The sequence below is a fragment of the Panthera uncia genome, chromosome D1, assembly GCF_023721935.1.
Source record: "Panthera uncia isolate 11264 chromosome D1, Puncia_PCG_1.0, whole genome shotgun sequence".
Classification (NCBI taxonomy): Eukaryota; Metazoa; Chordata; class Mammalia; order Carnivora; family Felidae; genus Panthera; species Panthera uncia.
In genome coordinates, this window is record NC_064808.1 from 1,904,029 (window position 1) to 1,926,374 (window position 22,346).

General features: G+C 60.1%; 1 protein-coding gene across 1 annotated transcript in view; it reads left to right on the forward strand.

Moving 5' to 3' along the window:
- The window catches only part of SHANK2 (SH3 and multiple ankyrin repeat domains 2), a 340,509-nt gene that overhangs the window by 155,338 nt on the left and 162,825 nt on the right, over positions 1-22,346 (forward strand). Inside the window, exon 11 of the mRNA XM_049641610.1 lies at positions 5,458-5,524. Coding sequence (XP_049497567.1) covers positions 5,458-5,524 — 67 coding nt within the window. The remainder of the gene's footprint in view (positions 1-5,457; positions 5,525-22,346) is intronic.

Consider the following 22,346-nt stretch of genomic DNA (forward strand, 5'->3'; position numbering starts at 1 on the left):
GGTAGTTGGTTGAGTGGGTGGATGACTGGGTAGTTGGTTGAGTGGGTAGATGACTGGGTAGTTGGTTGAGTGGATGGGTGGGTGGCTGGCATGAACCCACAGAGAGTATTGTGCACACAGTGCTGGGGTCTTCCAGGAAGTCCTGTGGAAGGGTGGCCTGATACAGGAAGGGTAGAAATAGATCAGCAGAGAGTTGCAGCGAGAGCCAACCAGCTTTCTTTGCGCCCTCCTCCCCTGTGTGTGGGGTCAGTTTTCCTCTGTCAGATCGCCCCCTGCCCTCAGTCCCCTAGGCTCTTTGCTCCTGGTACTGCACGATGCCCCCTCCACCATGCTGAGCCCCTCACTCTGTTCCTTACGTTCCTCATGTTGGTCTCGAAGCCATACAGGGGTAGGGGCACAGCAGTCTAGGTGACGGTGTGGGATTCCAGCTGTCTGGTGAGGGACGGCCCTGACCGTAGGGGTGGGGGTTTGCCTGGGGCCCCCAGCCTCCAGCACAAAGCCTGGCGCATAGTAGGTGTGCAGCTGGGTCAGCTCCCCTTCTTGACTTTGGGAAGGACAACAGGCAGGTGTCGGCGTGGGTTGTGGGTGGCACCTTGTATCCTGCTGTGGCGCACACAGCCCCCCACCTGCCCCGGTGTCCCCTAAACACGCTGCCCCCGTGTGTATCTAGTACAGCCCTTTGGCAAAAGACACGAACGGTTTGGGGGCACCCCTGATGAGGCGCCCTAAACCTTTCCCTGCTTACTGATGGGCAGAGTGTGGGTCTTTGGGTGTGCCCCACCACGGCCCAGTGTGTCTGTCCACAGGAAACCCTCTCGCCTCATCGATGAGGCGGGTGCAGGGCCTGGGTGGGCCAGAGGACCTACCTAATTCACAGGTAGATTCGAAGCATGCTCCCGGCTAACTCCGAGGGTGCTCCCTGGTAACTCGGAGCGTGCTCCCTGCTCCTGTGTGCGCTGTCTGAGGCCTCCCTCCCCCCTTCATCCCAGCACCCCCCATGCCTCGTGGGGAGTTGGCTGTTCCAAAGCTCAGGCATCTCTCCAACACCTCCTGGCCTATTCATCCATACTTGACCTTCTGTCCTGCTGGTCCACACAGGTGCACTTTTGCCTTTTTTTGTTTAATTGTAAAATGTACAAACCAGAAGTCTTGCTGTCTTAGTCTGTTCAGTGGCGTTGAGTACCTTGTTCTGAAACCGTCACCACTATCCATCTCCAGAACTCTCCGTCTTGCAAAACTGAAGCTCTGTCTCCACGAAGCACGGACCCCCGGCCCCTCCCCCAGCCCCGGCGCCCACCGTCCACTCTCCGTCTCCGGGAATCTGGAGACCCCAGGGGCCTCGTGTGAGTGGATCACACGTGAGCATCCACTCATCTGTTGACGGGCCCGGGGGTGCCTCCGTCGTTGGCTGTTGTGAGTGGCGCTGCTGTGAACGTGAGTGTGTAGGTACCTCTTTGGACCCCTGCTTTCTGAATCTGTCCTTGCTGCCGTAATGGAAGACCACAGACCAGGGGGCTTGAACAACAGACAGTTCTGGGGGCTGGAGCTCCAAGATCGGGCGCGGCACAGTTGGGTTCTGGTGGGGCCTCTCTTGCTGGCCTTCTTGCCGTGTCCTCACGTGGTCGGGGGGAGAGAGAGCGTCTCGGGTATCCCCCTCTTACAAGGTTGCAAATCCCCCGACAGGGGCTACACTCTCATGACCTCGTGTCACCCTAACTACCTCCCAAAGACCCCACCTCCAAATTCCATTCCCCTTGGGGGTTAGTTTTCAACACAGGATGGGGGGGTGGGTAGGGCACAGACGTTAAGTATGCAACACTCCCCCCCCTGAGCCCCCCAATCCATGTCTTTCTGGCACGGAGAGCACACTGATTTCACCTAACAGCCCCCCAAAGTCTTACCTCACTCCGGCACCATCTCTAAAGTCCCAAGTCCCACTGAAACATCATCCAGCTCAGGTGTGCGTGAGACTCCAGGTATGGATCATCCTCGGGCCAAGTACGTCTCCCGCTGGGAACCCGTGAAACCGACGAGCTGGGTGCTTCCAAGGCGTGACAGCGAGACCCTCACAGGCCAGACGTCCCCGTTCCAAAAGAGAGGCTGAAACAGAAGGAAGGGGTGTCGGGTCCCCAGCGGTCTGGAGCCCAGCAGCCAGCTCCGCGAGGTCTTTCGGCTCGAGAGCAGCCCTGTTTGCTTCGGTGCCCTGGCCTGCGGGCCCGCCAGGGCAGCAGCCTCACCCCTGCTCTGCAGGGCGGTCCCACCCCACAAGGCTCCTGGTGGAACCCAGGCAGTGGCCTGCTAGTCTCCGAATCTCCTTCGGGAAGAGTGTTGTATGTTTGCTGCCCAGGAGCTACTGTCCCCTCTCGTCCAAACCAAGAAGCCCCCAGCCTTCCCCGGTTACAGCCCGGCTCCCCCCTCTCAGTTCAAACCCGCGGTGTCTCTGCTCCCATAATCCCGTGCACTCTTTGTCCAGTGGTAGTCCGGCTATGCCACGTGCACGGTCTTCTCTTCAGAGCACGCTTTCTCACTGTTTGCATCAGGCATGGGCCGAGGATGTTCCCCAGTCTTCGCGTTCTGGCTCCTTCTCGCTTAAGCCCTCCGCCTCCGGTTCGTCTCCCCTGGCACGTCACTACGAGCAGCCTGCTGCTCCTTCACTCTGCATAGACGTCTCCTCCGCCAAGTTCCCAACTCTCGCTCGTGCGTTCTGCCTTCCGCCCAACCCTAGGACACAAGCACCAGTCGGCCGAGCCGTTGGTGACTTTATAATGCGACCGCATTTCCTCATGATTCGGTGTGAGAGTCCATCAGAATGGCCTTGACCATCCGTGCACCCCAGACCTCTTCCAGCCTCTGCCGCCCCTGCTCCCAAAGCTGCTTCCACACTGGCGGGCATTTGTTACAGTGGCCCCACCCCAGGACCCAGACCTGCACTCACCAGGGAAACAGAGCCAGTGGGATGCACGTGTGCACACGTGCGCGCGCACACACACACACACACACACACACACACACACACACGCACACGTATGGTGGCTGAGAAGTCCAGGGCTGATGCTGTGACAAGCTGGAGGCCCAGGCAGTGATGGTGCAGGTCTCAGTCTGAAAGCTGGTGGGCCTGAGGCTCAGCTGGCACTTCCGTCCGGGTCTGAAGGTCGGAAGAGACCTACCCGCCAGCTCAGCCGTCTGGCAGGCGGACTTCCTGCTCAGTCAGACTCTGTTCTGCTCAGGCCTTCAACTGGTGGGACGAGGCCCACCAGAGCCGGGGAGGGCTGGCGGCTTTACTGAGCCTGCTGAGTCGGACATTCGTGTCGTCCAGAAACGCCCTCGCAGACATACCCACGGTAGTTTTTGGCCGACTGTCTGGGCACCCCTGTGGCTCAGTCAAGATGACACATACAATTAACCATCATACCCGCTTTCGGTCCCTTCGGGTCTGACCCCGGAGGTAGGATTGCTGGATCACGCAGTCATTCTCGTTCACTCCCCGAGGCCCTCCAAGCTGCTTCCCACGGTGGCTGAGCCTTCTTACCTTAACAGCGGCAGGGCGCACGTGGGCGCAAACAGGCCGGGCTCTCCACATCCTCGCCAGCACTTACTATCTTCTGGATTTTGAAAGTAGCCACCCATCTTGGCAGACCCAGGGGCCACCCCTGAACCGCTCTTTGCCTTCTGGCTTTCGCTGGCGTCAGCAGCAGCTCCCGTGGCTGGTCTTCCACTGGCAAGCCGGGGAGGGCCCGGCCTCGGCGGCCGGCCGCTCCTCTCGGGCGGCATCCTTGGAGGGCACCCGTGGAAAGCAGCGTCACTCCTGAGGGCGGGGACCCGGGATCCCTGGGTGTCTGGCTCCCCGGCCTCTGCAAAGCTGCCTCCATCAGGACGCTCCAGGGCAGCGGGCCCGACGGGTTGGAGAGATCTACATTGAGGCAGTTTCTTGTGACCAGCTCGTTCGCGTGACTGTGGGGGCTGGCGAGTCTGGGATCCATAGGGCGGGCGGGAGGCTCGGGCGGGAGTCGCTTCTCCAGGAAGTCAGGGTTTGCTAATAAGGCCTTCGGATGATTGGCTGAGTCCCACCCGCGTCATCACCGCAGGGCTGTAGATGTGCGTGTGTCTCCAGGCTGGCACCTGCAGGCCTGGCTCCCGTGGGTGTAGACCGTCACCCGTGGTGCCGGGAGCCCTGCCCACGTGCTTCTGGCGCCTGGTCTCCCTCCCCCTCCAGCCCCACCCCGGCGTTTTCGTGTCAGCCCACAGATCCATGGGGCCTGCATTGGGAGCGTTTCCCGTAGGTGTTGGTTCTGGTCTTCTGCACACATGCAAGGGTGGGATTTTTTTCCACCAGACTGAAATCTGGTGAAGAGCTTTGGGTACTTTTTTGAGGATTCCCTTCTCCCTGCTTATGGGGAGCGGCTCGTGTCTAATCAGAAGGACGGGATGCGCGGGCATGCCGGGCGGAGTACAGGACACGGTCCAGGGGCCCTCCAGACGCAGGCTCACTGAGCGCCCCACCCTGCTCCTGCACAGATGGTCCCTGCTGGGGACCTTCTGGGCAGGCACTTGCTCTCCTGTGGGTCCTCGTGGAATGAGAGCCTCACCTTGTCGAGTGGCCCGGGGCTTTGCGGGGGGTGAGCGTGATGTGTGGGGGCCGATGGAGCCTGTGGCTGCCGTTTTGAGAGTCATGACTGGGGTGCTGGGGGCTCAGTCGGTGGCGCGTCTGAGTCTCGATCTCGGCTCAGGTCAGGATCTCACGGTTTGGGAGTTGGAGCCCTGCTCTGTGATGGCAGCACGGAGCCTGCTTGGGATTCTCTCTCCCTTTCTCTCTCTCTCTCAAATAAATAAACTGATTAAAAAACTTTTTCTAAAAAGAGTCAGAACTGTTCTCCCCGCTTGTGATAACATGCATGGGCCTGGAGGGCACCAAGCTAAGCGAATTAAGTCACACGGAGACATAAACCATACAATCTCACTGATACATAGAATCTAAAAGTCCAACCCCCCCGGAAGAGGCGTCAGGGGTGGGGGGGCCGAGGGAGGGGGCAGGGGGGTGGGGGGGGGGCAGGAGGCACTGACTTCCAGGTAAAAGGGGGGCTGGTGGCGGAGATGTGGCGTTCTGCCCTGGGACTGGCGCTCACCCTGCCGTAGGTATGCTGGCAAATTGCCTAGAGAGCAGATCCTAGAAGTTCTCGTCCCGGGGAGAAGGGTCTCTGTAGCCATATGCGGTGACAGAGGTTAACCAACCGAGTTGCGACCTTCCCACCGTCGCCGGCCGTCAAGGTGTTTCCTCGCGCACCTTAACCTCACACGGTGTTGAGTGTCGGTTACATCTGAATAAAACCGAAAATAAGGGCATACGTCTCGTCTTTCGGGGGGGCCCCGGTTGGGCCCGCCGTGCGGTGCGGCCGTCGGCGGCGCGGACGGGTGCGAACGGCCAGGGCTCTGCGCTAACATGATGTCTGCTCTCGGCAGGTGGCGATCATAGCGGGCAACTTTGAGCTGGCGGAGTACATCAAGAACCACAAGGAGACGGACATCGGTGAGTAGGCTCGGGGGCGGGGCTCCGTCCGGCGAGGAGACAGCCCCCGCCGTCTCCCACCCCCGCGATGGCGGCTCCGCGTCCGCAGTTAGCAAACCGTGTCGGAGAGCGCGGCCCTAGCCGCCGAGCCGTCTCCTCGCTCGCGCGTCCTCAGTACGCACGCGGTGGACGGAGGGCACCGTTGTCCCCCTGGGGCCTCGAGTTCATTTGCGGCTGACTTAGGCTCGTTGTCCTGAATCGCACGCCTCCCCGCGTGAACTCAGAGGCGACGGTGAGCGAGGCAGAGGGGAGACCGGTGTCGTCCCGGGTCCCCGTCTCTGCGTCCGTTCCTCTGCCCCCGCGGGGGTGCTCACGACTGTTCCCCTCTCTAGTACCCCTTGTGCCGACCAGAAGGACTGTCTCTGGGGCCCCTCCTCTGGCCCATCGCCCTCCCGGCGGCTGGGCCCGCTCTTGCATCTCGGAAGAGCCCGCCGGCCTGTTTCCTCCAGCCCCGGGCTTGCACAGGACTTGCAGCGGGGAGCAGCCCCATTGGACCAGCGGTGGTGAGCTTTCACAGATGGTGCCGATCCGTGGACGGGGTGGGCGGTGGGCTCCGAGGTGCCTGGGAAGGTGGCTGGATGGCGTCTGTGTCTCACCGCCTGTGCCCCTCCCCCCGTGTTTGAGCGAAAGCACGTGTCTGGCTGTCGAGTCTTTACCGTGTGTGACGTGTGGCTGGTACCCACCTTGGGTCTGAGAACCGAACAAGGATGCGGAGCCAGGAGCTTTGCTGGAGTCACCCCGGGCTGTGCGCCGGGCATCGGGGCCTCCCGAAGGCCGAGCCCGATGCCGACGCCAGTCCCTCCCGTGAGCCAGGGCAAGCCGCCGCGTTGCTCTGAGACCAGCGCCCCCGGGAGCGCGTCGTGAAGATGGATGAGTTCACGTCTGCCGTGCGACTCAGAGAATGAAGTGAGCCCGCGGGTGCCAGCAGCTCCCTCCCGACGTCGTCCCCGGGACGGAGGGCCGCGCGGTGGGATGGGGTTGTCTCCAGGTCGAAGTGTCAGATGCTGTTCCGGGAATCAGGGCTCTTTGAAGCAGGACGCAGAGCCGAGGCGGGGCAGGGAGCGTGTGCGGGCCTCACCCCACGACCACGGGGACGCGCCTCTTGAGTTGAGCTGTCTCTGACCCTAACGGGCCCTCCTTACTGCTCTGAGCACCGACCTTGATGGGCAGGAGGGAGTCGGGAAGTGGCTTCCCCACCCTGGCTCCTGGAGGGGGGCCGAGAGCCCCGTATATCCACGCTCCCGGCCCGCCCCACCACCAGTACGAGGACCAGCCCCTAAACGGTCCTACTCACAAAGTGACGCGTCCATTGAGGTACCGAGTTGATTTTAAGACAAAAAGTGGGGAGCTTCCTGACTGTCTCCTCCGTTTTGAGATTTCGAGATTCCCTATACGGGATGCAGACTCTCGGACCAACTGAGGGCTTTTCCTACGATGGAAGGATTCCTGTGTGTTGGGTGAATACGTTTGAATCACCGCTTGCCCGTTCTGGCCAATGATTTATTTAGACTACGAAGGGCAGCCCTCCTGAAACCTGGGGACACTCCCCGCAGGCTTGTATGGCGTCCGTATCTATCAGTCCTGGGGCTGAGGTCTGAGGCATTTACTCCGAACCTGTGTAAGACCACCCGGGGCTCCGTGAAGACACAGGGCCAGCTTTTCGGTCATGTGAGGCAGGGGTCCGCACCTCCTGTCCCCTGCATTGTGGGCTTTTCCACCGTGTGCCCTGCAGGGAAGGGGTGGTCTGCTACCTGTGGGGTCCCTTCGGCACCTCCAAAGAAGGAAAGGAGACCTCTCCTTTCCCCCGAGTTTCTGACGAGGGGTCTGACTGTGGTCCAGCAAACGGGCCTGTTGGTCCTTTGTGGGCATAGACATCCCTCAACGTGCTGATTCACCGACGCTGTCAGCCTGTTGTAAAACCCCGATTCAGCCCTGTGCGCACTGAGCCTCTGCCCTGTGCCTCGCTTGTTCCCGGCGGGGAGCAGGTGCCCTGTGCGGTGGGAGTCTGGGCGGGGCAGCGCCTGCACCAGGCAGGAAGTCCAAACCTGGGAAGGCTTGAAGCTCAGGGCAGCCTCACCCACGGCGTGCAAGCCGCTCGGCCTCCATTCAGGGGCGCCGTGCTTTAGATGGAGTTCCCGGAGGCCCCTGTCCTCACCCATGGCCCTGAATAAGCTCCCACCTAAGGAACTGGTGGTTCCTCCCCGCGTCCTGACTCCTCCTTGACTCCGCGTTGCCCTCTGACACCTCACTTGTCTCCCACAGGAAGTGTTGGAGGTCCCGGCAATGCTCCTGCAGCACGGGGTCACGGGGAGACCTTGCAGGTGAAGGGTGCCCCCTGGTAGCGGCTGTCTGGGACTGGGACAGGGACACGGAGCGGGACGGAGGAGGACACGCAGGGTGCAGGGTCACCTCCACAAGGTGGCCCCACGGGAGTCCGGGCTCTGAAACCCAGAGCCCCAGCTGAGCTGGTGCCTCTTTGGAGAAGTTGTGCGTCCTCAGGAAAGCCGTCTGCTTCTCGCTGCTGGAGGGGGCACCCTTTTCCCTCTGGGCTGAAAACAGTGTATTTTGCTGGGAGCCCCCGGGGGTGCCTGAACCAGCTGGTACCCAGGTGCCTATCACTTCTTTCCACGACGACTCTTCATCGAGCACCTTCTCCCGCTCAGGCCCTGTGCCCATTCGGGGACCTTCTTCCCCAGAGACCTTTGTCTGCCTAAGGCCTGGCCGGGGAGGAGGTGTGAGCCACAGAGCCTGATGCCCCCTTTGCCGCCCTGCCCCGGGTTCCGGAGCACAGGTGAAAGTCACTTCTCGAGCGGGACAGGCTACTAACCCGTCACCCCATCACCGGAGAACAGCAAGCGACTGTTCAGAAAACTAGACTCTTTTGTGCACGTTTCCTCTTTGATTGGGGCATCCGCCCATTTCCCCGTGTCCTGGACCCGTGCCACCCTGGCTGCTTCCTCGTCCCCCCTCCCCCTGAGTGAGTCTTCTGAGCTGCTGGCTGTCGTTCCCCAAACAGTTCCTGACTGATCATGAGTTGCCGACCCAAACCTCCAGGGTTCCCCGGCACCCAGCAGTGCGTGCCAAGTGTGGGGTGTGCCTGGGGAACTCTGTGGACGGAGATGGCCAGAGCAGCCCCCAGGGAGCCCGACTCGGGGGCTTGGTGTGGTATCTGTAGTCACCAGTCTGTGTCCCCCCAGCATTCCGGTGCTGGGCTTCCAAAGGCCAGACCCACCTGTGCCTCCTGGGACCCCCCGCCGGCCTGCCCCACCCCCGGCTTCGGTGGGCTTGCTTCGACCGTGAGGACGGACCACGTACCAGTGTCCTGGGGTTGCCGTAAAGAGTCGCCAGCAGCAGGGCAGCGGGAATCAACGGAGATTTATTCTGCCTCCGTTCTGGAGACCGGACGTGCCGAGTCGAGGTGCTGGTGTGGTCGGTCCGTCCTTGCCTCCCTCCGGTTTTGATGGGACCCGGCGCCCCTTGGCATCCCTCGGGTGATAGGCGTGGCCCCTGTCTTTGTCGCTGCTGCACGTGGCCCACTCACTGCACCTGTGTCCCCGGTCCCCTCTCCTTTCTCTGATAAGGGCGCGAGTCTTTGTATTTAAAGCCACCCGAAATCCAGGATGCTCTCGTCTTGAGATTCTTAAGTTGCTCCAGGGATTAGGACTCCCACGTCTTTTGGGGGCTACGTCAGCCACCATCGAGGGCACTCACGTTGTCACACGACTGTCCTTCTGAGGCTGTTACCTCTGCGAAGGTATGCGTCCCTGGTGGGGATGTGTTTGCCGGAGTATTGTGATGTTTTGCCCTCCCTCCGAGTCTGGGGTGCAGAGCTTATGGGGGGACGGGGAGAGCAGGCATGGGGCGGTGGGCGGCATCGGGGACACGGTTCTCTACCCTTTCACCACGCAGTTCTGGGGCCGTGCTGCAGTGAGGGCCTCTAGTGCGCTGTTTGCGAGGCTCCGTGGCCACGTGGCTCTCCGATTCCACCCTCTGTGGCCTGGCTCCCGACCCCCATCCTCGTGACCTGTGAGGGTGCTGTCACTATCTGTCGAGGTCAAGGCCACTCCGCTGTCTGCTCCTGGACCCTCGGGTGCTGGGTGTCCAGCGTGATTGCTGGGGGGCTTCAGCTTGTCCCACGTGCCCTGGCTCTCCTCCCGTCAGCCTCACGAGTCCTGGCGGGGGTGCCGGGGAGGACAGGATGGGGCCGTGTTTCTACGGTACAATCTGCATTAAATCTTGACTTAGAAGCTACCCCGCAGCATAGGAGAAATGTGGAAGACGGGGACGCGTGTCCTGAACTTGAGGCTGCGGGCCCTTGCCTCTGTCAGGACGGCCCGTGATGCTCACTAGCAGACTTTAGCTGATCGTTTAGTGGGGCTGGGGCACCATTTTGGAGAACCAGGCTCACGTGTCGGGACTCTGGACCGAGGGAGTGAGGGTAAGGCTTCATCTGCATCCTGTTGGGTTGCATTTCCGAATAGAAGTATGGTGGACAGATCCCCCAATCCCAAGCTGCGGGTGGGGACGTGGGGTCAGCGTCGATACTCAGAGGGAGTAAATTAAAAGGCGAAACGTTCTCCTGACTTGGGTAGTCGGCAACGCCTCTCTCCAAAAGACCCTTCAGATCATCAGCTAACCTCTGCCTGGGAGCGGCGGGTGCTTTGCTTTCCGGACGGGGAAGCTCACGACCAAGAAATCAGGGCACTGGGGATGCTCCGCCGTGGCTTTCGGGGAAGACAGGAAGCATGCTGAAAAGCAGCGAGGTGATTAACGGGCACTCCGAGGTCTGTAGAATCCGGAAATGGATCCAGAATGCCGTGTGGATGCATCTCTGTCCCTTTAAAAGGGAGATTACATCTTGTCGTGAAACGTTCTGCTCACCATCCGGCCAGCATGCATGTTGCCAGCATCTGATGCTGTGGCTCCTTTCGTTTTGTGTTGCTTTGTTTTTTAACTCCCTTCCCCTTTAAACAATTAGACGTGACCTCCGTTTGGTTATCTCATTTGCCACCTCCGGGAAAGTGAGGGTGTCAAAGCCGCTGCAAACACTAAAGTTAATCCCCGTTTGCTGACATCCAGTGTTGAGCTTTCGCCGGAGCCCACGAGCCCCCCGGGTCTCACGGGCTGTGCCGTGGGGCGTTTACGGTGGCTTCTGTAGGACGGAGGTCCCTGTGGCGAGGCTGCCGGGGAGCCGAGAGCTCGTGTCCGAAACAGTCATGCAAATATTAAGCGTGTTGCAAGCTGATGAGCTTTGGACCGGAATACCCTATTTTTTCCAGTCTTTGTTACTTTTGTTCTTTGCCCGGCTTTGTGGGGAGACGAGCTGTCAAATGGACTGAATGGCATGGGCTGTTCCTCTTCAGCTGAACAAGGTTTGTTTTCATACATCTTGTCCGTCTGCAGTTCCAGACAGAGAAGCGAGGAGGTTTTGCTTTTCAAGATGAAGCACATTGAGCCGATGTGTGAGTTTGGGTGTCTGGGTAGCCGATTAAGAGCTACGTGGTTACCGTTGCTAGGTTTCGAGACCGAGTGCCTGTATAATTACGCTTCCAATATGTATAGATGATGGATAGGGGGTGGTGTTTCCAAACAGATTTCTGAATGCAATATTGTGTGTGTGTGTGTGTGTGGGTGTGTGTGTGTGTGTGGGTGTGAGAATGTAAAACCCATGCTGATAACCGAGTGGTGTTTCTTTTCTTTTTCTTTTTTTTTTTTTTTTTAAATACCTGTTCCGTAGGTCCCACCTGCTGTGAAATAAACTAGATCTTATCTGAAAGAAGCATTCTGTTTTCCTGGCATTTTGGCTGTAAAATGTGCCACTTTACTTTGAGACATAGGGGGGCCCTTGGTGCTTGCCAGCAGGTCCTGGGGAAAACCCCAAGCTCTAACCTATTTCATTTCGTCGGGTCGGACCGATGGGGGTCAGTACGGCCGGATCTCCTCTTTACGAGCTGTAGGGAGGAGCCTCCTCAAGGAAAGCCAGGCTGCTGTTGTACCTGGAATTGGGTGGCAATCACACAGCTGTTGTCTGGGTTCCCAGAGCCAGCTGCGGAGGAAGGGAGACATGATAAAGCCCTGGCAAGACTCTGCAGCCCAAGCGGATGTGAGCAGCACGTGGCCGGCGCCTGTCACGTGGCCTGTGTTCCTGGGTCCGTGGCCTCTGCGGGGCTGCGGGAGCCGTGCAGGGCGCGCGAGCCGGACTCCCTCCCTGCTCCCTCTTTTCCCGTCTGCCGGTCGCATGCCCGCTGCCGGGGTGCCACCCCGGCCCCCACCCCCCCCAGCCCCGCTTCTCTCCGCCTGTCAGTTGAGAAGTTTTATCCCCAGCAGCGAGCGGACGTGCCGGGACGCGAGCTAAGGTGGCACCCTGTCTGGGACAGTTCCAGCTTGCACGCGTGCCGTGTCGGGATGGGGCTTCTCGTGTGGCTGACTTCTGGCACGTGGGCTGGCGAGTGTGGACGTGGGAGCCTTCACTGAGGTCTTTGGTTCGTCCCAAGTGCTGTGTTGTCCGAACTCCCAGCGACACCTGTCTTTGTCCTGGAAAGGTGCAGCCGTGGCACAAAGCCTTGGCTTCCTGTGGCCTGCGTGTCTCCACGTGTCTTGCCTTCCCCGCCCATGGTCTGTCCTGAGGCTCCCCAGCACCCACGTCCCAGCAGCTTCTTGGCCCGTCAGGCATGCCCGGGGTTTTCGGAGCGGTGCCAGAGGGAGGCCGGGCGGCTGGCGATCGGTCGTGCCGTGGCCACTGCCCACAGGGGCCTCGACTTGGTGGCCGCACGTGGCCGCTGCGGGACGTGTCCGCTAGACGTGCCCAGCAAATCCTCTCACCTCCCGCATGTCTCCTTCCAGCCCTCCAGGTTGAACTATTCCCCGAACCGGAGCCTCTCCTGGCTCTTCGCCTGCTGTTCTGGGGTGTTCGGGCCCCCAGGGAGGAGCCGTAGCCCCAACCCCCCCCCCAGCAGAAGGGCCCCAGACACCCACCGTCTCCCCCAGACGCTCAACCACACGTGCTCTGGAAACCCCCTTCGGTGTCAGCACACCCTCGGCCCCTGACTCCCCACCACGTGGGGTCCCTCTCGTCACCAGTATCACGTGGCATCACCTTCATCATCGTCACGTGAAATCCACAGGTAACGTGGATGTGCCACGCACACGTCGTTGGTGAAGGTCCACCTAACGCCCCCGCCGTCCCGTAGGGGACCGGGAGGCAGAGCGGAATCGGCGGTGGCTTGGCGGTCAGTGCTTCCGTGAGCGTGTCCCGCCTGCAGGGCCTGCCTGTGCTCGTCCCGTCAGATCCGCCGTGGCCGTCGCTGGCCGGGCTTCCCGAAGCGGGGAAGCCCCTGGGTGACGACGTGCTGGACGAAACGCCACGTGCGCGTTCTCTCGTGCGGGCGGTGGTCGTGTTCCCACCAGATGCAGTGACTGTGTGCACCGTGCACGAAAGCGCGTGTGTGTGCGAGTCCCCGCGGGAGCTAATGCGCTCGGACACACAGGTTTGCGTCCGCGTGAACGCCCCCGGCGGGTCCCCGTGAGGACCACCCTCCTGTAGGACCTGGGGTGGGCCTGGGGCGTGGGTGGAAGGCCCCTCCCCTGACCCTGAGCGCCCGCTGCTGGGCTCCCCGTCCCTCGCTCCCCAGTACCCACTAGGCACTAAACCGGGGTTCCGGGCCCCAGGGCTGCTTCCGATTGCTGTCCCCTGACCCCGCCTGCTGGTGCTCCCAGCAGGACCCTCTGCTCTGGAGGAGGACCGCCGCGGTCTGAGTGTGCCCTCAGATGGGCGGGGACCCCCTTCTCAGGATGCGCTGCCTGGCAGGTGTGCCCCTTCTGCTCCGGGCTGGGGTCCCAGTGCCCGCTGGCCTGCGCCTGCCCCACTCCTCCCTCCTGGGCCCCCGTCCTCCTTCCCACCTCGCCCAGTCCGGTCTCAGAGGGAGGTGAGGGATGCCCCGGGCTCCCTGGCTCTGCGTCTGCCTCTCACCTCCTGCGGGCCTGCTTGGTCTCCCCCCTACCTTTCCCAGCCCCCACGGCCTCTCGGTCTGTGTTCTGATTTTTCGCCACCCCGTGACATTCTTCTTCTGCCGAGTCCGAGCTCCTGATGGAGGCCCTGGGCCAGGCTCCCAGGGTCGGCGGGGACAGGACAGCGTGATCTGGCTGAAGAGCTGGACTCGCGGTCATCAGTTCCCTGCCGAGGGGGGAAGGTCTCCGCCTGTGCGAGGGAGCAGGTGGGGCTGAAGTCCACATTTGGGGGCGCCAATCCCAATGGACTGTGGAGTCTGGACGGCTTCCCGGAGGAGGAGGAGGCGGCAGGCTGTCTTGATCCAAATCACCAAACAAAAAGAGATCGTGCAGTTTCCGGGCCCACTCGTGCCCAGATTGCACTCGGTGCCTTTTATTGGATCACGGTGACAGCCCTGCAGGAAGGTGGCCCCGTGACTGTCCCCAGGTTACAGATGAGGAGACGAAGGTGTCTGGAGACGTGTCACACGTCAGGTCAGAGGGCAGAGTAACAGGGAGCTGGGGTTTGGACCGAGGCGCCTGGCTCCAGAGCCACCCTTTCTGTCCTTGTGCGTCTCCTGGCCACCTGCAGTTCCTGGTCCCTCCTGAGGCCTCAGACAAGCCTGTCCTCACCCCTGTTCTTGTCCCTGCTGGAGCAGGTTCTGTCCGCCCTATGCAGTTCTGCCTCACGGGGGTCAGGCAGGCAGCTCCCCTCCCGTGCTCCCCAATGCCGGGCCATGGGGGCACTCAGTCCAGAGACCCTTCCATGGATGAGCCGCTGCCACCTTTCACCGGGTCCTGGGGACACCTGTCCTCTGCTCTGCCCCAGTGCCCGTGGCTGACTTCCTGAGCAGGTTCTGGGTCCTGCCCACCTGCCATTTTTTCCGCCTCCTTTTCCCCTTCCCTCTCCCCCTCCTCCACCCCGCTTCCCCCTCCTCCTCTCCCTCCTCCCCCCCCTTCTCCCTCCTCCATGCTGCTGACCTGTCCCTGAAGTCCAGTCCTCAGTATGTCCCTTTGCAGGTGAAGGGTTTGGTTTGAAGTTTCAGACTTCTGCTTAGCAGTGAGGATTGATGTGCATTTTTACAAACGGCCCAGTGTAGCCGAAGGAGCTCTGGAGTTCCGGAACGCTGCTCGCCCTTTACCTCCCCTGCTCACCCTTTATCCACCCTGCTCTGGAGGGTTCCAGAACGCTGCTCGCCCTTTACCCCCTGCTCTGGAGAGTTCCAGAATGCTGCTCAACCTTTACCCCCCCCCCCCCCCCCCCCCTCCCCTCCCTCTCCCAACACGCCCCCCCCCCTTCCCCCCCCCCCCCACTTGCCCTTTACCCCCCTGTTCCAGAGAGTTCTGGAACACTGCTCCCCTTTACCCCCCTCCAGAGTGTTCCAGAATGCTGCTTACCATTTACGCCCCTCCCCCTGATCGCACTTTACCCCCCTGTTCCAGAGAGTTCCAGAATGCTATTCACCCTTTACCCACCTCCCCCACTCACCCTTAACCCCCCTGTTCTAGAGAGTTCCGGAACGCTACTCACCCTTTACCCCCCTGTTCCAGAGAGTTCCGGAATGCTGCTTGCCCTTTGCCCCCCTGCTCTGGAGAGTTCCGGAATGCTGCTCACCGTTTACCCCCCTGCTCTGGAGTGTTCTGGAATGCCGCTCGCCCTTTACCCCCCTGTTCTGGAGAGTTTCAGAACACCGCTTGCCCTTTACCTCCCCTGCTCACCCTTTACCCACCCTGCTCCAGAGAGTTCCAGAATGCTGCTTGCCCTTTACCCCCCTGTTCCAGAGAGTTCCGGAACGCTGCTCGCCCTTTACCCCCCTGTTTCAAAGAGTTCTGGAATGCTGCTCGCCCTTTACCCCCTGTTCCAGAGAGTTCCAGAATGCTGCCCACCCTTTACCCCCCTGCTCTGGAGTGTTCTGGAATGCTGCTCGCCCTTTACCCCCCCCCCCCTGCTCTGGAGAGAAAGCCTGGTAGGGCCTCCTGAAGGGAGGACAGGCGGCTCCTAGGGGATCAGTTACTGCTCTAAGATGAGCCCCCACTCAGTCTTCACAATGAAGCTCTAGAATTTGAAGGTGTTTTCAGAAGTAATTGTCTCGTAGGGGTTCCAGTTGGTGGCCCCAGAGAACCCTGGACTCAATGCGAGAGAGTCCAGCAGGGTGTCCCGGACCCTCCAGACCCCCGGGCGGCCCCCGTGGACCCTGCACCTGGCCTGAGTGCAGGCGGTGCTGGGAAGCGTGCTGCTCAGCGGGTGCTTGTTGTCGGGTCCCCACGCCGGGTGGGTGGGACGTCTGGGGTACGAGGGCAGGGTTGTTACGAGGCCCCTCTTCCCACCCCGTGGGGGCAAAGAACCCAACCCACACCACAACGGCCCCTGCTCAACCAGGCACGTACCCCCAGGCCCCACAGACCCTGTCCTCTCCCGGGTGGCAGGTGTGGCCAGACACACGTCCCCAGGATGCACTGAGACCCTGTCCACTCCAGGGTGACAGGTGTGGGGCCCTTGGAAACTACTGGTTCTCGAGGGGGCCCCGCTTACCTGTCCAGCCTTGCCTTTTCCAGCCCTTTCCACGCAGGTCAGACAGCTGCTGTCCCACCTACTTACTGGTCCTGTGTTTAAGCTGCCCCCTGTCCAGAGCACCTTTGCTTGTCTCCCCACCTTCCCTTAAAGACCCTTGCAGTTCTTCTGGTGGATTCCCGTCCCCTTCCCCTCCCCCCAAGAGGGCTGTGGCCATCCGCTGGCCCTGACATGTATTTGCTGGATGTTCCTTTTTGCGATCAGAGTCGTGGCTCATTTCACAGAAATTGGGGTGCACAGCGTATCTATCCCCCGGTATGGACCGGGAGCTCTGGAGACCAGGCTCTGGGTCCTCCCTGTCCCCAGAACCCGGAGAACTCCACTCTTGGCCCTTACGTTTTGCTGGAGGGTGGTATAGCCAATACCTACCCAATGCACGGCAGGGCAGAAAACATGGCGGGGTAAACTCGGTGGGTGCATGGGGACACCCGCAGGTGCCAGGAGGGCGAGTGCTGGGGTCCATTCACCTACGACCTTTTGTGGTGGTGTCTCTGACCCAGCAAGCCTGGAGCCACCGTGGGACCCCAGACAGGCCTGCCTAGGCCAGTGTCCTGATGGCAGGAGGGAGGGTCCCTCCCGCAGCGTGCCGCTGAGGACCCATCAGCTCGCAGGGAGCCTGGCCTTTCGGGAAAGGCACTCACCCCGGAATTTCTGGTCTTTGACACGTGGAGCCACAGTAGCAAGCAGTGTCCGGAAATAGTCACGGAAGTCTTCATTGTCATCAACATTCGAAGGCAGCTGGGTAGCAGAACCTCAAAGACAGCGTTTGCTCACGTGCCACAAGGACCTGAGTTCCAGTCTCCCGTGTGATCTCGGGCCAGCCTCGCGTCTCTCCGGGTCACAGCAGCCACCGCAGGCGTGAGCCTCTACTGCGTGGCAGTGATGAGGGACTTCTTTAGGGCTGAGCCCAGCTTCAAGCAGAAATAAGCCCTCCGTTCCCTCCTGGAGCTCCTTGTGGGGCTTGAGGATCTGAGCCTCATAACCGGAGCTGAGGACTTTGCGGGGTGGAATTCAGTTGAATGCAGAAAAGGGTTTCTATTCTGGTTTCCAATAAGCATAAGTGGAAAGACTTTCAGGGAGAGAAGGATTCGTACACGTGTGCGCACAGTGCTGCTGATTTTAGCCACCACAGAAGGGACACCTCAAAGAGCTAATGAAGCAGGTGACAGAAATGAGGCAGAAGAGAAAACCGTCTCTTCTTGGCTCGCAGGGCGTTGACTTTCAAATCCCCAGCTGGGTCCAGGCACAAAACCTGGACACCCAGGTACACTCTTGTCCCTGAGGCCGTTGGCCGCATGGGCGGCCCTGACCCGTGAGGCCACCAGGAAGGGGGCGTCTCTGGGAAAATGACAGTAAGGAGCCCCAGAGCCTTGGGAAGCCTGTCGGGGCTCCGAGGGCCAGCTGGAAAGGCGAAGAAGGGACCCAGACCCGCCCCTTAAACAGCCGTGTCCTCATTCAGTTCTGGGCCATGTGGTCATCCTGCAGCAGCGGGAGGGGACAGAAGGGCAGGTGACAAATGCTGGCCAGCATAGGAGATGGTTACTGTAGAAACTTGGTTCAGAAATCTCGGCAGCTCATCCAAGGTCACGTTCTGCTCGCGGGTGTGAGGTCGGGGTTCGGGCACAGGTGTCCTGGTGCTGCCTCGAGTCCGTCATGTCCTGTGCCCTCTTCCACAGCTACCCAGCTAGGAGGGCAGACCTGATGGGGATGGGCTCCACAAGGGGAAAGAGTATAAGGACGCCACGTTTCGATCTTTTTCTTATGAATTATCAGTGTTCGTTTTGGCGCCCGCTGTAGAGATTAAAACATTGCTGAGGAAGAGAGAAGACAATATTGTGTGGCCAGGGGCAGGCAAGCAATATTTGCTCATTTCTCACCGGTACCGGGCCGTCCCAGCTGTTCAAATCTCACCGGCTTCTGTGCCGCTCACCTGGCTGGACGGCTTCTAGACGGAGGACCTTCCTTCCTGGGTGTGAAGGGGTATGAGTCCTTCTGGGATTCTCCAAGGCCCGGGTGGTGAGGGCCTCTGTCCTGTCTAGATGCACCAGGCTAAGAGGGAGTCAGGGAGGACGGGATGTCCTCCCTCTGGACGCTGGCTTCGCTGGATTGTCTCAGAATGTCACCGCTCAGACCTGGGGAGACCTGTGTCCGGAAGGGAGGTCATGGGTGTGAACGGCCTAACAGAGCCTGGTGTAGAACGGGCATCCTGCGAACGGTGGGTGAGGCATAGACGTGTATATACGCCTCCTTCCGGCAAAAGCTTCGTGTTGAAGCCACGCCTGCCCGCCCCCCCCTCCCCAGACCACGCCAGCCCTCTGGTCGCTGACCACCCCGTGTCGTCGAGGGTGGTCTGCCGGCGTGCTGGCTCAAGCCGCTGCTGCCGGGAACAAACCCGATTCTGTCTTCTCATTAGCATCACCACTGAACATCCCATTCCTGCCAGATACTGATGAACCACAGCAAAGTTTTCCATGAGCCGACAAAGGCTGGGGGGAAATGGAGACCGTCTCTGCCCTGGGTTTTCTCCTTTATGGAAAGAGAGGAGGGCAGTTTAGGTGGCTTTTGTAGGCACTGCCCTCCGTTGGCTTCTTTGCAGTGACTCTCGAGAAGAGAAGTGGCCCGGGCAGTTCTCCCCGACCGCTGTCGTGGAATCGTCCCGGACGCCAACATCGCCTTCCACCCGCCCGGAGACTTTGGCTGAAGGGCCAGGGACCCTGTCCGTGTCTGGCCCAAAGCCTGTGTTTCTGTTTTTGTATTTTGCTCATGAAAAGTGCCTCCAGCCCTTGTGTCCCCTTGTCTCTGAGCAGATATTGTCCCTGGGAGCTTTGTGTCAGCTGTTGGAACACGTTCCTCCTGGTGGCTCACCAGTTTTGTCAGAGAATGTGAACGTTTTCAAGGCAAATTTTATCAAATTCATTTAAAAGTAAAGCTCGTGGCTTCGTGTCTCAGAATAGTGGCTGAGTTGTGGGATGCCACTGTTGTCATGGCAATGGTGCTTTGTTTGGGGAGCCGCAGGCATTATCCTGTAAAGTGCATCGGTCCAAATGGCACGTTTCCCCTTACTTGGGGGCTCCCCACTTAGAAAGGCAGGGGCACCGCGTGGACTCGGGGGTGGTCTCCATCTCCCCTCTCTGTAGGCACCTGTGACCGACCACCTTCAGCCTTTTTAATGTTTCAGGCTGAATGGGGTGTACAGAATTAAGGCGTATGTAGAGGGGAGAAATCGTAGAAATGTGCCCATCCTACCCCAGAGAACAGGGTTCTTCAGGGTGTCGTGGGCTCCCTTCTTTCTGGTAAACCAAGAGATCCCAAGCTCTTTGCCAGGCTCAAGCGTGACCACCGGATTTCAGCACCATGGAGAGGAGCCCATCACTCTCAGGACAGTAAGAGATGACAATTGCTACCAGTCAAGTTTTAATTGGCCAAACTGGGGACGGAAGGGGTCATCTGTAGGTCTCGGGGCTTGGAGGAGACACACCAAAAAGTTGGTGTGAATGTAGCCCGGGGATAGGTCGCCATTCCACGTGGCTCATGGCCACGTGCACGGTGGCAGTAGTCTGTGAGCACAGCTGTGTGGACAGGTGTCTCTCCTCTCTGTGTAGCTCGCCTGTGGCCCGCATGCCCTTCTGGGAACACCCCACATGGGCTCCCTACCTTACAGCCTCTCCCGTTTGTCTTTCCTCTTCCTGCTGGGCACCCTGTCCCCTCTGCAGACCATCACCGCTCCTGTGCTCCCCTGCCTTCCCCACACGTGCTGAGCACAGCAGCCAACTGGCTGCAGGATCCATACCCTTTACTCTAAAAAGAATTTCAAACGTGAGAGCTTTTTTTTTTTTTAATTTTTTAATGTTCATTTAGTTTCTTTGAGAGACAGAGACAGAGCGTGAGTGGGGGAGGGGCAGAGAGGGAGGGAGACACAGAATCGGAAGCAGCCCCAGGCTCCGAGCTGTCAGCACAGAGCCGGACGCGGGGCTCAAACCCACGGGCCATGAGATCGTGACCTGAGCTGAAGTCGGACGCCCAACCGGCTGAGCCACCCGGGCGCCCCTCAAACGTGAAAGCTGTTTTGTAACTTGTTGGCAGCCAGACTTGACCTGAACCGATCTGAATCTATTCATAGTTCTCATTTATCCTCCTTAGTGTGATGATGCATCTGTCCCCCGCAGGAATCCTCATGGGATTGATTTCGGGACCCTGCCTGGACCCACCGGCCGTGTGACGTAATATGTGGCCTACGCCGTGTTTCCCTCACAAAGCCAGGCAACTCGAAAATACCAAAACACCTCCAGCCCACGGCTTTCGGAGACGGTGCCGTGGATCTGTGTCTGTTGAGTGAACAAAGGGTTCTTAATCTAAAGCTAACCCTGGGTCTGCCTTTTAAGTGTTTAGAAGGATCCTTTCGAGATGGTGTTACCATACAGGATGGGGTGCCCCTTTGCTTTAAATATTCGTGGGAATCTTACATAGAATCACAGGTGCCTTCGGAGAATCGCAGTCTAGGTCAGGAGAGACCTTTGCCCCTTTGTGCACCCCCAGCCCTCTCCTGCCCCCACGCCCCCCCACCATTACCTACTAGACCCCGCAGGACCCGGGAGTGTCCGAGTGTCTCCAGTTTGCTGTCTTTCGGGTTTCTTCTCTTCCCATTGTGTTTACTCCTAGATCCCTCTATCCTGTCGTTTCCCGCCTGGCTTGTTCAGCAAATGCTGGGGACTCCACAGAGGGGAGGTTGCCAGGGCTCACAGCCTGCATGAGAGACAGGCATGTCTCAGTGTGAGGAGAGTGCCCTCAGACAGGCTGCGCGGGACATCTCGTGCATCCTCGTCCTCCCTCTGCTCTCTGTCCCGCCCCCTCCTCCACGCCCCTGCTCGCAGAGCCGTCCCCTCACCCCTGCTCAGAGCCTCATACCTCAGACCCACCTCCCACCATGAGGAGCTCCGTGCCTGGAGCCTGGCCGGGCAGCGAGGGGGCAGAGGCAGGCCGGGCCGGGCCGCACGGTGTGCCCAGAGCTCTGCCCTGAAACCCTGCAGCCTTTCCCAGTGCAAGTGGGCCTGGAAGCTCGTGCTCATCTCCGAGGAGAGACCTGGGGCTGTGAGCCCTGATGGGGTTAGTAATTGCAGGATAGCTCATGCCCTGTGCCCTGGCCTGCGGACATAGGTCCCTGTGGACTCCAGAGGGCTGGTCTAGGCTGTGGGGTTCTGCGATGTCAGTGAGCTCACACTGCCATCCCACGGACGGGGGGCTCACACAACAGATGTGTCCTGTCCCCCCATCCTGGAGGCCTCAGCCCGAGGTCCAGGCGTGGGCAGGGCCGGGGCCTCCCAAGGCCTCTCTCCTTGTGTGTGGACCGCCATCCTCCCACTGTGTCCTCACGAGCTCGTCCCTCTGTGCGTGTCTGTGCCCCGATCCCCTCTTCTTACAAGGACCCCGGTCACACGGGATCAGGGCCCACCCTGGTGACCTCGTGTTATCTCAGTCACCTCTGTAAAGGTTCTGTCTCCAAATACAGCCGCATTTGTAGGTTCTGGGGATCGGGGCTTCCACAGATCAGTTTCAGGGGGACGCAGTTCAGCCAGTAACACGTGGTGCCCACCCGGACTTGGCCTCTGCCTTTGGAGTCCCCGCCCGCCGTCCCTGGACGCTGGTGCCCTGGATAAGACTCGGGCCGCTTTGTGGAAGGGGCCTGTTAAGGGCAAGAAGGAGGCAGGACATTGCCAAGGCTTTCTGCCCTGGGGTCCCCATCCTAGTGTGGTGACCGAGGCCTGGCCCAGGTGGTTGCCAGCAGGTGTTCCCTGTCCTCTGGGTGTGTCCACGGCACCCGCACAACCAGGCGTGGGCACGGCACGGCCCCACACACGGGCTGCCTGCAGGCACCCGGAGCCGTTTTCTTGGTTTGCATCCTGACTCTGCCATTTAATGGCTGTGGGACTTTACACAAGTTACAAAACCTCTCTGTGCTGCAGTTGCCTTCTCTGTATCGCAGGGATACACAGCCATCCGTCACCTCGTCGTGGAGGTAGTGAGGATTCCCTGAGTCGTGCCTGGCTTGAAGCAGTTGCTGCTGGGGGTGACTCCTCATCATTATACTCTTATCTCCACTTTATAGATGGAGAAACTGAGCCTTGGCAGTTTATGTGACTTGGATGACTTTTCATAGAGGGTGCAGGGTGGGGACCCTCCTAGGGCCTCTGGACTTGCCCACCCGGGTGCGATCACTGGGGGGCGAGG